Source organism: Pecten maximus, chromosome 9, assembly GCF_902652985.1.
Source record: "Pecten maximus chromosome 9, xPecMax1.1, whole genome shotgun sequence".
Taxonomy (NCBI): domain Eukaryota; kingdom Metazoa; phylum Mollusca; class Bivalvia; order Pectinida; family Pectinidae; genus Pecten; species Pecten maximus.
Window position 1 is genome coordinate 10574633 of NC_047023.1, and position 15101 is coordinate 10589733.

Sequence of the window (15101 nt, forward strand, 5' to 3'; positions counted from 1 at the left end):
GTGATATCTGTATGGTATTGGTGATATCTGTATGGTATTGGTGATATCTGTATGGTATTGGTGATATCTGTATGGTATTGGTGATATCTGTATGGTATTGGTGATATCTGATATGGTATTGGTGATATCTGTATGGTATTGGTGATATCTGTATGGTATTGGTGATCTCTGTATGGTATTGTGATATCTGTATGGTATTGGTGATATCTGTATGGTATTGGTGATATCTGTATGGTATTGGTGATATCTGTATGGTATTGGTGATATCTGTATGGTATTGGTGATATCTGTATGGTATTGGTGATATCTGTATGGTATTGGTGATATCTATGTATTGTATATCTGTATAGTATGGATGATATCTGTATGGTATTGGTGATATCTGTATGGTATTGGTGATATCTGTATGGTATTGGTGATATCTGTATGGTATTGGTGATATCTGTATGGTATTGGTGATATCTGTATGGTATTGGTGATATATGTATGGTATTGGTGATATCTGTATGGTATTGGTGATATCTGTATGGTATTGGTGATATCTGTATGGTATTGGTGATATCTGTATGGTATTGGTGATATCTGTATGGTATTGGTGATATCTGTATGGTATTGGTGATATCTGTATGGTATTGGTGATATCTGTATGGTATTGGTGATATCTGTATGGTATTGGTGATATCTGTATGGTATTGGTGATATCTGTATGGTATTGGTGATATATGTATGGTATTGGTGATATCTGTATGGTATTGGTGATATCTGTATGGTATGGGTGATATCTGTATGGTATTGGGTGATATCTATATGGTATTGGTGATATCTGTATGGTATTGGTGATATCTGTATGGTATTGGTGATATCTGTATGGTATTGGTGATATCTGTATGGTATTGGTGATATCTGTATGGTATTGGTGATATCTGTATGGAATTGTTAATATCTATATGGAATTGGTGATATCTATATGGTATTGGTGATATCTGTATGGTATTGGTGATATCTGTATGGTATTGGATGATATCTGTATGGTATTGGTGATATCTGTATGGTATTGGTGATATCTGTATGGTATTGGTGATATCTGTATGGTATTGGTGATATCTGTATGGTATTGGTGATATCTGTATGGAATTGGTGATATCTATATGGTATTGGTGATATCTATATGGTATTGGTGATATCTGTATGATATTGGTGATATCTGTATGGTATTGGTGATATAACTATGTAATTTGTGATATCTGTATAGTATGGGTGATATCTGTATGGTATGGGTGATATCTATATGGTATTGGTGATATCTGTATGGTATTGGTGATATCTGTATGATATTGGTGATCTCTGTATGGTATTGGTGATATCTGTATGGTATTGGTGATATCTGTATGGTATTGGTGATATCTGTATGGTATTGGTGATATCTGTATGGTATTGGTGATATCTGTATGGTATTGGTGATATCTGTATGGTATTGGTGATATCTGTATGGTATTGGTGATATCTGTATGGTATTGGTGATATCTGTATGGTATTGGTGATATCTGTATGGTATTGGTGATATCTGTATGGTATTGGTGATATCTGTATGGTATTGGTGATATCTGTATGGTATTGGTGATATCTGTATGGTATTGGTGATATCTGTATGGTATTGGTGATATCTGTATGGTATTGGTGATATCTGTATGGTATTGGTGATATCTGTATGGTATTGGTGATATCTGTATGGTATTGGTGATATCTGTATGGTATTGGTGATATCTGTATGGTATTGGTGATATCTGTATGGTATTGGTGATATCTGTATGGTATTGGTGATATCTGTATGGTATGGGTGATATCTGTATGGTATTGGTGATATCTGTATGGTATTGGTGATATCTGTATGGTATTGGTGATATCTGTATGGTATTGGTGATATCTGTATGGTATTGGTGATATCTGTATGGTATTGGATGATATCTGTATGGTATTGGTGATCTCTGTATGGTATTGGTGATATCTATATGGTATTGGTGATATCTGTATGGTATTGGTGATATCTGTATGGTATTGGTGATATCTGTATGGTATTGGTGATATCTGTATGGTATTGGTGATATCTGTATGGTATTGGTGATATCTGTATGGTATTGGTGATATCTGTATGGTATTGGTGATATCTGTATGGTATTGGTGATATCTGTATGGTATTGGTGATATCTGTATGGTATTGGTGATATCTGTATGGTATTGGTGATATCTGTATGGTATTGGTGATATCTGTATGGTATTGGTGATATCTGTATGGTATTGGTGATATCTGTATGGTATTGTGATATCTGTATGGTATTGGTGATATCTGTATGGTATTGGTGATATCTGTATGGTATTGGTGATATCTGTATGGTATTGGTGATATCTGTATGGTATTGGTGATATCTGTATGGTATTGGTGATATCTGTATGGTATTGGTGATATCTGTATGGTATTGGTGATATCTGTATGGTATTGGTGATATCTGTATGGTATTGGTGATATCTGTATGGTATTGGTGATATCTGTATGGTATTGGTGATATCTGTATGGTATTGGTGATATCTGTATGGTATTGGTGATATCTGTATGGTATTGGTGATATCTGTATGGTATTGGTGATATCTGTATGGTATTGGTGATATCTGTATGGTATTGGTGATATCTGTATGGTATTGGTGATATCTGTATGGTATTGGTGATATCTGTATGGTATTGGTGATATCTGTATGGTATTGGTGATATCTGTATGGTATTGGTGATATCTGTATGGTATTGGTGATATCTGTATGGTATTGGTGATATCTGTATGGTATTGGTGATATCTGTATGGTATTGGTGATATCTGTATGGTATTGGTGATATCTGTATGGTATTGGTGATATCTGTATGGTATTGGTGATATCTGTATGGTATTGGTGATATCTGTATGGTATTGGTGATATCTGTATGGTATTGGTGATATCTGTATGGTATTGGTGATATCTGTATGGTATTGGTGATATCTGTATGGTATTGGTGATATCTGTATGGTATTGGTGATATCTGTATGGTATTGGTGATATCTGTATGGTATTGGTGATATCTGTATGGTATTGGTGATATCTGTATGGTATTGGTGATATCTGTATGGTATTGGTGATATCTGTATGGTATTGGTGATATCTGTATGGTATTGGTGATATCTGTATGGTATTGGTGATATCTGTATGGTATTGGTGATATCTGTATGGTATTGGTGATATCTGTATGGTATTGGTGATATCTGTATGGTATTGGTGATATCTGTATGGTATTGGTGATATCTGTATGGTATTGGTGATATCTGTATGGTATTGGTGATATCTGTATGGTATTGGTGATATCTGTATGGTATTGGTGATATCTGTATGGTATTGGTGATATCTGTATGGTATTGGTGATATCTGTATGGTATTGGTGATATCTGTGTGGTATTGGTGATATCTGTATGGTATTGGTGATATTTGTATGGTATTGGTGATAATATATCTGTATGGTATTGGTGATATCTGTATGGTATTGGTGATATCTGTATGGTATAGGTGATATCTGTATAGTATGGGTGATATCTGTATGGTATTGGTGATAATATATCTGTATGGTATTGGTGATATCTGTATGGTATTGTTGATCTCTGTATGGTATTGGTGATATCTGTATGGTATTGGTGATATCTGTATGGTATTGGTGATATCTGTATGGTATTGGTGATATCTGTATGGTATTGGTGATATCTGTATGGTATTGGTGACATCTGTATGGTATTGGCGATATCTGTATGGTATTGGTGATATCTGTATGGTATTGGTGATCAACAACATTTTCCCATTATCTCCTTTCTATATTTTCTTTCTGTCTTCCTTCCTTTAGGTTTTTACCTACAGGCTATGTTATATAATGTGGTATTGTGGAGTAGGCTTTATCAACTTGTGATAAAAAGTTGTAAAACGTCAAGTGTTGATATTGAGTCGTCTGGATGTAATTTGTAGATATATAGTGATGTATCGAATACCCCTGTTTTATAAATGTAAAAATACAGTAATCACACGATTTCAGAGCTTATATGATTTGCCGCGTTTACGTATAAGCGCCTACTGTACATATTATACACAGGTCAGACCGGCGGTACATTCGACACATGTAAAGTGACATATTGCTAACTTGGACATCTGCAGAAAGACACGAATCTAATTAACAAAACATGACAGTTCGGTTAAGTACCTCTCTTTTCAAGTTAACCGACTCGATCTGTCCTGGCCAAACAGTTAGTCCTGACAATTTCCAAAGAGTCTAACAACTTCTGTAGAACGGAAGCCGACCCAGAGAAAAGAAGTGTGTGGTCAGCATACACGAACAAAGACATAGATATATGTATTAATATGAAGCAGAGGAAGGGAGATAACTCTTCACCGTGCATCCATGAGAAATCAAAGTACCGGAAGTACTGCACTTATGAAATTTTCCAACGTAAGAAAGCTATTTTGTAATATGAGTATCAAGATTTGATTATAGGAATTAAACTTAGTTTGATACTTATAAAGAATAATTGTTCATTATGATGGACTTGTATCTCTAGCAGCAATTGTCCAGTATTGCATTTTATCTAACAATGGAATGGTCATATATACAATACGCTTCAAAACTCACCATTCTGTCTGTACACGTGTGACGAAGTAACACCATAACCACTACTATTAGGAATAAATTATTAACAGGATATCAGTAGCACTAGTCGATTAACGTAATTTATAATAAATTGGCGCGTGATCAGACCATTAATTTAAATCGCACACTATGAGACGTGTAACCCAGTACTTTTACATTACTGTAAGGGTTTGTGGTAGAATGTGTTTACAAAGACACCAGCAGATACACGATTAGGCAGAGCAGTACCAACATCATACTCGTACCCATCAGCAAGCAGATTATTAGATGGCGCTCTCAAATTATCCGACTCAATATAGTCGAGTGAGTTACCAATTCTTCTGTTAAGTTCTCCAGTAACGATGGCGGTACGTTATTGTGAATAATGGGAAAAACCATTAACTATGATATAAAAACCATGAACTATGATATAAAAATCATTAACTATGATATAAAAATCATTAACTATGATATAAAAATCATTTTCACGAAGTCACTATTTGACAAACCAGGTTGCTGCCTTTAAATCTTGAATGTATTTGGATCTCAGAACTGGTTTAATATATTAAAAACCTCTCACTTCAAAGTTGTCATGCAGCATCATCTAACCACCACTTCAAGAGGACCACAATGTCCGTATTACTTAATGTTGCAAATCTCAATATCCTCGCCTTTACTCTTTACATTTCTCTAGACACTCCAGCTACACATATGGATAGAGACATTGCATTGCGATGACTGCTACCCGACTGATTTGACATAAGTTTCTTCATGTCCATAGCGGATGACGTCTCCTGTATTTGACTGTCGATGTCATTGTCACGTAGGTCATTGTTAACACATTCCGGGGATGCAGGAGCAGACGCGACATCCCGACCCCCGTCATGAGGCGCTGACACTTTTCGGCATCTCAACACACTTATAAGCAGCAGAATTACGCAAGCTTACGTCATTTAGCGGGGAAAGGTTGGCGTTGCCGTTTATCAGGCCTGTCGCTATAGTTTGTTGGTCTGTCCTCGACGGTCGGTTCCGTTGAAACTCTCGTCTCTTTCCCAGTGTACAGTTCACAATCAACATACAATTTGCTCTTACAAACTCAACCCTGTGCCCGAGTTTTCTTAACTGTTTCGTCACAGGAAAAGACTCCTTCTGACATTTTCCACCGATACAGAGAACTACTCGATCACGCCGTATCCCTGTAAGATTTGCTCGGGAACAGAAAGACAAAAGTGGCTCGCCAAGGCTCGCTACTTTTGTCTTTGTTTACCCTCGCCAAAATACAGCTTATATTTCAAGACCTGTCCATGATACAGCACCAAACTGCTGGTTCTGGTATAGGAAACGAGCCACAATAGGACGAGGTTTACCACTAAACGGTGCACACTACTGAACACAAAATTGGAACGGCATTTCAAGTCAACTAGCATAGTTTTTATCACATCCCTCTAGCTACTTCCCGTCATTACTTAAAACAAAACAGCATCGGAGCTAGATCGTTCGACCTGTTGTTTTAACCAACCGTTTTCACTCATACTTGTCCGTTGTAGATTTCAATGTGTCCAACATTTTGCCGATTACCTCCGTACTGTGCCCAAGCTCACGTGTTTGACATGTCAATGCATTGGACATACTCGGCATATAAGGACAATAGGGTGAAATTATGTTGAACCAGGTCAATTGTATTAACATGCTCATCAATGTGTTTGAGCCTTTGGTCCATACGCGTCATTAGGTTGATAATGTCAGCGTTTACTGATCTCATTCCTCTCCTCTCAGTTGACACTAAACGTTAGGAGAACGTCCGAAAAATGTATATGCATATCAAAACGTACGGGACTTTCCTCCAACGTTGTGAGAACGTTTTATGTCAAACGTCTGTGCGACATGGTGATAAGTAATTATTATTATCTTAAAAAGATTTTTCTAATTTAGTACTTAAGTTTGTCAAACCCTCAACGTTACCATAAACACTTCGATACCGTTCAAGTACAGAGCAAATAAAACAGGAGATAGGTTTTCTCCTTGTCGCAAACCATTTTCACGGGAAAAATTCACCAGGAGATTTGTGATATCAACAGATATATTTGACTTAATGGCTTGGTACATGTCAAACATAATTCTAAACATTTTCCTAACTCGAACTTTATGTTCCCTCCGGGTCGTCTCAAAAACGAATTTACTCGAGACTGCGTACAATACACAGGGACCTGACACATATAGAAGTATTCCGAACACACTGACCATATGTGGACCTTAAATATAAGTTGGCAATTTATTACAAGTCCTTGTGGTCCAGTACACAGATTTTGATATTTTAAAGATCGATATACACGTCCCCGTGTAGTTCCAGAGAAAAAACCAAGAGACCAATGGTCTCGCATATCTCTGGCAAATCGATTTTTATTGTGTGATTGGAATAGACTCTTCACATTTCTTTTTTCTTTATAATGTCAATATATAACTTACAAATATTTGGCCAAATGTTTTACTGTATAGCGGCGCAAATTTGCCAGCACAACTTTAACACGTACAGAGAATTTTGTGTATTTGACAAATTTTAACAATGCGTGCGACTTAGTACACAACTTTAAAAAAAAAAAATCTCTCTCTTTTTTGTGTGATTTAACCAAAAGACAGAAAACTAAAAATATAGGGAAGTATAGTTCATATAGGGTAGTCGTGTCCGGTAACAAACTTCCAAGGGAGACAAATCTTACAAGCCTTGTTACATATATATTGAGAGTTGATATCTCTATACTTGTTTGCATACTTTTTATTTGTCAATGTCAAATACACAACAATTTCTGTACGTGTTAAAGCATAAAGGCCGATTCTCTGTTTAGCTTGATATGCAAAATGTCAAAAGAGAATCGACGTTCATGCATTATAAAGTAAAATCTGGTTAAACAAGCGCTCGCACTACCTGCTATAGATTATAGACACTAGTACTTGTGACCATAACGGCATGGTTATAAATATGTCTGATCTACACGAGCTTTATTTGTTTTCCTGAAACATGCATTTTATGCTTGCTTTGCCGAAATTAACAGGTAGCTTAACAAATTAAATGTCAAAATCAAGACCCATGGATAGCCATGACACATATTAAAAATTGGTCAAGTCACTTCTGTTTAATTGTAACAGAATAGTAATTTTTAATCTGAACCTTAGGTAGAGTTAGTGAACAACCCACTTGGTACACTCTGCAATCAAGACCGAGAAACAATAATACATATCATCTCAGATATCAAGTAAAACCAGTAACAAATTCGATACATTTAATATATTTATTAATGGCGTATGTTTTGGCCAGAGCTTCCTGACTTTTAATTGGACCGCCGCCCTTCAATAGGTATATGGCAAGTCCCAATCAATCAATCAATCAATCAATCCCTAATTCAAATCCAAACATATTTCACCAATTATTTTCAAATTGATTAACACTCTAAATCAACCATCCATTACCTTGCAGCTTATTCGAAAAAGAGGCTGAACTAGACAAAGGGGAACAACTCTTAGGGTATCCCATGCAAGGTCCCACAACCCTATTAGCCTGGCTACTGAGATAACGGAATTTATTGAGTGTAATGACAATAAATTCTAATTATGTGGGAATGTCGAGAGGCGCAGAGTTTTCTACAAAGTATTGGAATTCTTCTAGATGCATTTTTTTTTATTCCGTTCTCATTCAATAAAAAAAATCATTTTTGGCTTATTTTTAAATAATGAGTCTGCCATAGATAACAAACTTAATAATGGAATATTAATTATCATTAAATTTTATATATACAAGACAAGATGTTTACATAAAACCTTAAGTCCAGATGCTCCAATTACTTATTTGAAAGATTATTACATATTACAGAAATATATTGCTAATAATAAACGAGATCGGGCAAAAGCAATATTTTACTATGAATGAAAAAAATTGAAACCACTTTAGAAATTGCAGTCAGTTAATTATTTCATATACACTATATCTACAATATGTATTTATTCCATTTGATTTAATGAGACCAATCGAAGACAGCGAATCAGACATGAAAACTCTCTGGTTTCTATGATAGAGATAATTTTTAAACCATTATAAACTTTTCCAGAAATACCGGAAGCTTTTAATTTTGCCAGAAGACCCAAAATACCAAATCCTATCAAAAGCCTTTGATACGTCACAATAACAAGACGTGTGCTCTTTTTTTCTCTAATGCCATACAACCATTATGGTATATTTTAATTAATTGATAAACAGTAGAATGACTTGGCATGAAACCAGACTGGTGTTCATAAAAGAGAGAATTCACGATTTAAAAATAACACGGCTTTCAAAACTTTTGCCTACGGAGGATAATTATGATATTGGAATTAAGTAATTTGAGCTGACATTCAATTATTTGTTTCGACAATAGAGATATAATTTAAACTGTCCTATTTCAAACAGACTCGCAAGACCTTTCTTTAGGTTACAAAATGTACGTCTATGAAATGCTTATGTTTGCTTGTGTACGCTCATTAGAACTGTAACATACTTGTAGTAAAATATGTTTTGCAGCGCAGTTCCATTTGTTTTAAACATATTTATTGCCCAAAAATTGAGCAGAGGTGTTCCCAACATATTAACGTCTTTTCCTCTAATACAGTTCATAATGATATTTACATGATGACATTTAACAAGGCATAAAACTAATAATATATAATCAATACATTTTAGTTAAAACCTTATATTTTTATATTTTAACATTTTATTTTCAGTTTGATGTGTTTTCCTTCTGTAAGCGTCCTTCTTCTCTAGTGCTGTTTGGTCACAATAACTCCAATTGTTGACTGGCCATAAAACAATACAACGCAATACAATACAATACATACAATACAATACAATACCAGAGATAATGATTAAGTATGATGCTAATTTCTTTTCATAGTTAGAGGACGACATTGGTCAGTAGCTTTTACGATTATCGAATGAGAAACGTGGTCTGACGTCGAACCTAATTACCTACCCACATATCACAATGATTGGGTATTTAAACCGCTAAATTCGACAGTCAGCATTTGTAAGATAACACCTATAGAATCGCCGCTATTCACGTGGTTAACAATACACCAACGAAACCGGTAACTGGGCTATTTATAACCACACGGGAATTCCTAACAGTTAATATTTTGTTCCGGGTATGTCGACCAGCCAAATATCTCCTGTATAAATACATTGTACTGCTGCCTTATAATCGGAGTAGAACTCAACGACTTGTTGTACTTTAAGGACGTCCCAAGGAGCGTGTCGAGAGTAAGCAGGTAAGTAAATAAGATAACACAATGGTTTATATACTAGGTATAGATCTCTACGAATGGGAAACAAATATTGTGAGTTTGTACACAGTTTTTTTTAATAATGATACAATGTAAATTTGGAATGCTTGATTTTATATTATTATTATTTTTTTTTTTATAACAGAATATATTTATCAATTGAAAATTGTCAGGTAGCTGTCATTCTCGTGAAGTTTTCAACATAATATCGCACTATATTTATATATGTTAACGGTTTAACATGTATCTTTTACTTATATAGCTGGTTATTACATTCTTAAAAGCCAATCAACACTAAAAGGTCATTAGAGCCCAGAATTGGCGAGTAAAAATTGGGCATAGAAGAAAACAACATCAAACATCAAACAATCGAAATATGTAAAGTGTGTAAAATGCATTGTTATACTAACGTAATGTATTTATAAAACATAAACGTGTCCAGTGTCACTCATTATTGAAGTACAGACCGATAACTTTAAATATTAATGAATATAGATTTGTATTAGTATTTTAACATTAGTAGATAAAATTGCTTTGCTTACAGATGGAGATTCATTTCAATATTTGACGGTGATAGACACCGCTATTGTTGTACGTAAAACTGGTCCTTTGTATGTAAATTATACTTACGACCGGAATTAATGTTTTATGAAGAAGCTTATACTGATATCACAAATTGTAAACAATTATTTGCTTCTTCCTCTGGAAAATTTTCTTTCTTTATTTTTATTTACAATTTCCCGTAGCCGACTGATGTTACATGTAGTTGTGAACTTAGCAAGCACAGGGGCTTGGCACGATTTTCCAAAAGATAGTCCATATATGTATATATTATAGTGTCATGATTATATATACATGGACTATCATTTGGAAAATCGTATCAAGCCCCTGTCTGAACAAGTAAGAACTATAATATACTAGTAAATTGAATTGATTTTGTTTCACTGTTAGGAAAATCTTGTCGGCCGCAAAGAATAGGATAGCTGTAGACAATGATGTCAGTACCTGTATTGTTGAATTAAATTAATATAAATTAACATATCAAGCATTATTACATTTCAGTTTTGTATCAGATGCTGTTTTGGTGAATATTATGGAATAATATGCAGTTTAAATGGTATGGGATCATGACTTTAGCAAGCTATGATCTTGTTTATACCGAAATGTAATCAATAAAACGGCTATGGCGCTTTGCTTCTATCGATATGATGATTTACGGAGCGAAACTAACTGATATCAACCTCTTCCTCCGGTCTCGGTCAATATTGGATATCTCCGCTCTACAAATCATATCGACAGAAACAAAGTGCAATAATTGTATATCATATGTAAATAGGACTTGAATGTAAGTTACCCTGTTATCGAGATGCAAGCTAACAATGTCACATGTGAAAGGATGGTTAGCTTCCGTTGTTTGTTTCCCAAGCATTAAAATTCGCAACCGATCAAAACAGTACAGTTACATTTGGACGAAAACATTGTTTTCAGCCCTTTAAATCTCATCAATATAATTTGGGAAGCGAAGAAACACCGTACAGACCTATAAAATACGGGTTGCAACAGGCCAAAGTTTTCAGCAAATCATATCAAAAATGCATTTTCGATTAGGAAATACAGTCTGAGAATCTGACACTATCTACCACCACGAGTAGACAATACGTATTTGATAACACATATACATATATTAAGTTTAAATATCTGCTAGAATGTATTGTGTTGTCTTACGGTCCAGTAACACATAGGGTAAACAAGTAGGCGCAAATAAAACGGGAAGAACATTTAAAAAAAAGAGAAAAAAAAGCAAAACAGGTTATATACTTAAAAAAAACCCCAAAAAACCCCAGGTTATATACTTAAAATAAAAAAAAAGTTTCAGACATAAATATATCACTTTATATACATGTATCATACAAATAACATTCCTTCAGATTTATAGAGGCAACAGTTACTTTACCAGTCTACCCTGAAGTGCTTAGCTTTAAAAGGTTTATCACATGTCACATGCTCGTTTTGATGATTTACATTTGAATTGTACAGTGGCGTACGTGTCACAAACGTGTCACCAAATTAAAGACGTACGAGTATGGGATTACCCCATAGGCGGGACTTATTTCCCCCTATAACCAGGAGACCATTAAGATATAGATGTCAGTTAGTTAAAACATTCTTACCAGTATTTCAACACTGAAAGGTCATTGGGGACAAGTCAATGACGAGTAAAAATGGACATAAAATTAAACAGCCTCAAACAAACGAAATAACATTTTTGGTGAAAAAAAAAAAAAAAAAAAAAATTGAAAAACTATATCAATACTCTTACGTATATACATTGTAATTTGAAATGACAAATGCGACACTATGTTTACCTATTAAGTAATTGTACTCTCGATACAATGCAATTTATTTCCAGACAGATTCTATTCTTGTCGCTATTTGGACGTCACAAACAAAATAAGCTAGAGCAAAGAGCGTTTCGTAAATTCCATACACAATGAAAACTTGTATAAGATCTTGATACATTTGTATAAGTGTATTCGCGCGAGAGTGTACGCGCGTATGTGATATACATGTACTAACACATTACAGTTTAAAATAATTTAAGTGTCGTTTTGCAGATACCGCTTTGGAATATATAACTCGACACAGCGAGGCGCCATATGTGGAGACATCGAACGCGTTGACGGAAGCCTTACATCACAAAATGCCTGCCGTGCACGTGCTCCTTGGATTAACCTTAGTGTTGATGTCGTTCCTGAAGTCTTTCCCGATCCTGGCTTCCTGTCCATACGACAACGTGACAAACACGGTAGATCTATCCAGTGCTTTCAACACAAGTTTGGTTAATCTTACAAAATCGCACTTGGCAAATTGTCCGAAAAACGCCACTACCCTAAACATATCCAGTAACAGTCTTCAGACGTTGTCTAGTGATGTTTTTGATGACTTTTGGAATCTTGTTACTATTACCCTCTCACATAATCAAATTAAAGCCTTACCGTATGGACTTCTAAAGAACATGCGCAGTCTGAAGCACTTCGACGCCAGCGATAACGCGCTCGAGACCCTGGATGACGATCTGTTTGTAGGATTGTCGAATGTGCCCCTGGTTAATCTAGTGACCGTAAACTTTTCTCACAACAATATCAGCGAAATCGGTTTTAATGTATTTCACAAAGATATGGCGCTTATCAGGGACGTTGACTTGTCCTTCAATAGTCTGCTTTCTTTCGAACCTTGGCCCTACATTCCACAGACGGATCAGCATGACAATGATGACGTCATCTGGAACTTCCAAAACAACTTTATCGCTTCATTAACTAACAAAATGAACTGGACGTACGATCTAATTGAAGATTACGAATTTGAGGTATATCTACAGAATAATAGGCTGAGAGTTCTAAATACCAATATGGTGAAAATATACAATCCCGGATTCGCTGGGGACTATCTTACCGAATTTATAACATATAACATTAATATTACACAAAACCCATTCTTTTGCGACTGTCAGCCCCATGTCTATGTCAAAGCTCTGCACGAGTCGATCATGTTCTATCTAAATGCCGAAGAAAACCGCGTAAGGTGTGACGGGCCACCTCACCTTCATGGCATCGACTTTTTTCATGACATGGAATTGGACGAATTCGTCTGTAACTTGACAGATAACTGTCCATCTGAGTGTTTTTGTCAGGAACGCCCAAATTCACACGAACTCTTCGTGGACTGTCGAAATAAAGGTCTGACGTCACTTCCGCTGACGCTACCTCATGCAACGTACGGAAACATATCCCTTCACCTGGACAACAACAATATTATGCATCTGACGGAAACTAAGTATAACCATCAGATAAGAAACCTGACCATTAGCAATAACAAATTAACATTTATCGATTCTAGCATAATTATGAGTATGAATAATCTGAAAATTCTTAACTTAGACAATAATGAAATCAACTATTTCCCCAAAGAACTACAACTTCTCGCATTCCCAAACGTCAGTATGTCCGGAAATCCTCTGCTCTGTGGTTGCAATATGACCTGGATGGCCGACTGGATTAATCTTTCCCCGGATGCCAAGGATTCGCACATCACCTGCGATTACGACGGAGACAGTCTCCCAATATCTACGATCACAGAGGATGATCTTCTCTGTAGCTACGACAAGATAATCATAATTCTAAGTGTGACGATTGGCGTAGTAATCGGGTTAGTATCCATGGTTACCATAACTGCCAAACGATGCCCGTATGAGACCAAAGTACTCCTGTACAAATTCTTCAACATTCATCCGCGAGACAAATACAAAGTCGACCAGGAACCAACCAAGGAATACGACGCCTATATTTCGTATTATCAAGGCGAACAGGGCGAGGAGGACATCAATGTATTGATGTACATTACTCAAAGAAACATCGAATGTATTGATGTACATTACTCAGAGACATCTAATGTATTGATGTACATTACTCAAAGAACCATCTAATGTAATGATGTACATTACTCAGAGACATCTAATGTATTGATGTACATTACTCAAAGAACCATCTAATGTAATGATGTACATTACTCAGAGACATCTAATGTAATGATGTACATTACTCAAAGAAACATCTAATGTATTGATGTACATTACTCAAAGAAACATCTAATGTATTGATGTACATTACTCAAAGAAACATCAAATGTAATGATGTACATTACTCAAAGAAACATCAAATGTATTGATGTACATTACTCAGAGACATCTAATGTAATGATGTACATTACTCAGAGACATCTAATGTAATGATGTACATTACTCAAAGAAACATCTCATGTAACGATGTACATTACTCAAAGAAACATCAAATGTAATGATTTACATAACTCAAAGAAACATATAATGTAATAACATGTTTACAAATATTCTTCTTTGAAGTGTACAATATTGAAAAAAAGGAAGAATTCTAGAAATCAAGCTGGAAGAGTTAAATTTAGTCTGTTTTTTAATATCTCGTGTAGCTTTGGGTGTTACTTTTCTTTTAAACCATCCTTGGTATTTTTCTTCCGACAAAGCATATACGCTTCTTCTTTGAATTTTGAATGAATTGACATGTATTTGGTTATCCGA

The 15101-nt window shown here is 35.3% G+C and overlaps 1 protein-coding gene across 1 annotated transcript; it reads left to right on the forward strand.

The window, feature by feature from the left end:
* Positions 1-9898: 9898 nt before the first annotated feature.
* On the forward strand, positions 9899-14474 carry LOC117334908 (slit homolog 2 protein-like). Its single transcript, XM_033894751.1, has 2 exons — positions 9899-9976; positions 12607-14474. The coding sequence occupies exon 2, from the start codon at positions 12693-12695 to the stop codon at positions 14472-14474; it is 1782 nt and encodes a 593-aa protein (XP_033750642.1). The 5' UTR covers positions 9899-9976; positions 12607-12692.
* Positions 14475-15101: the final 627 nt, after the last annotated feature.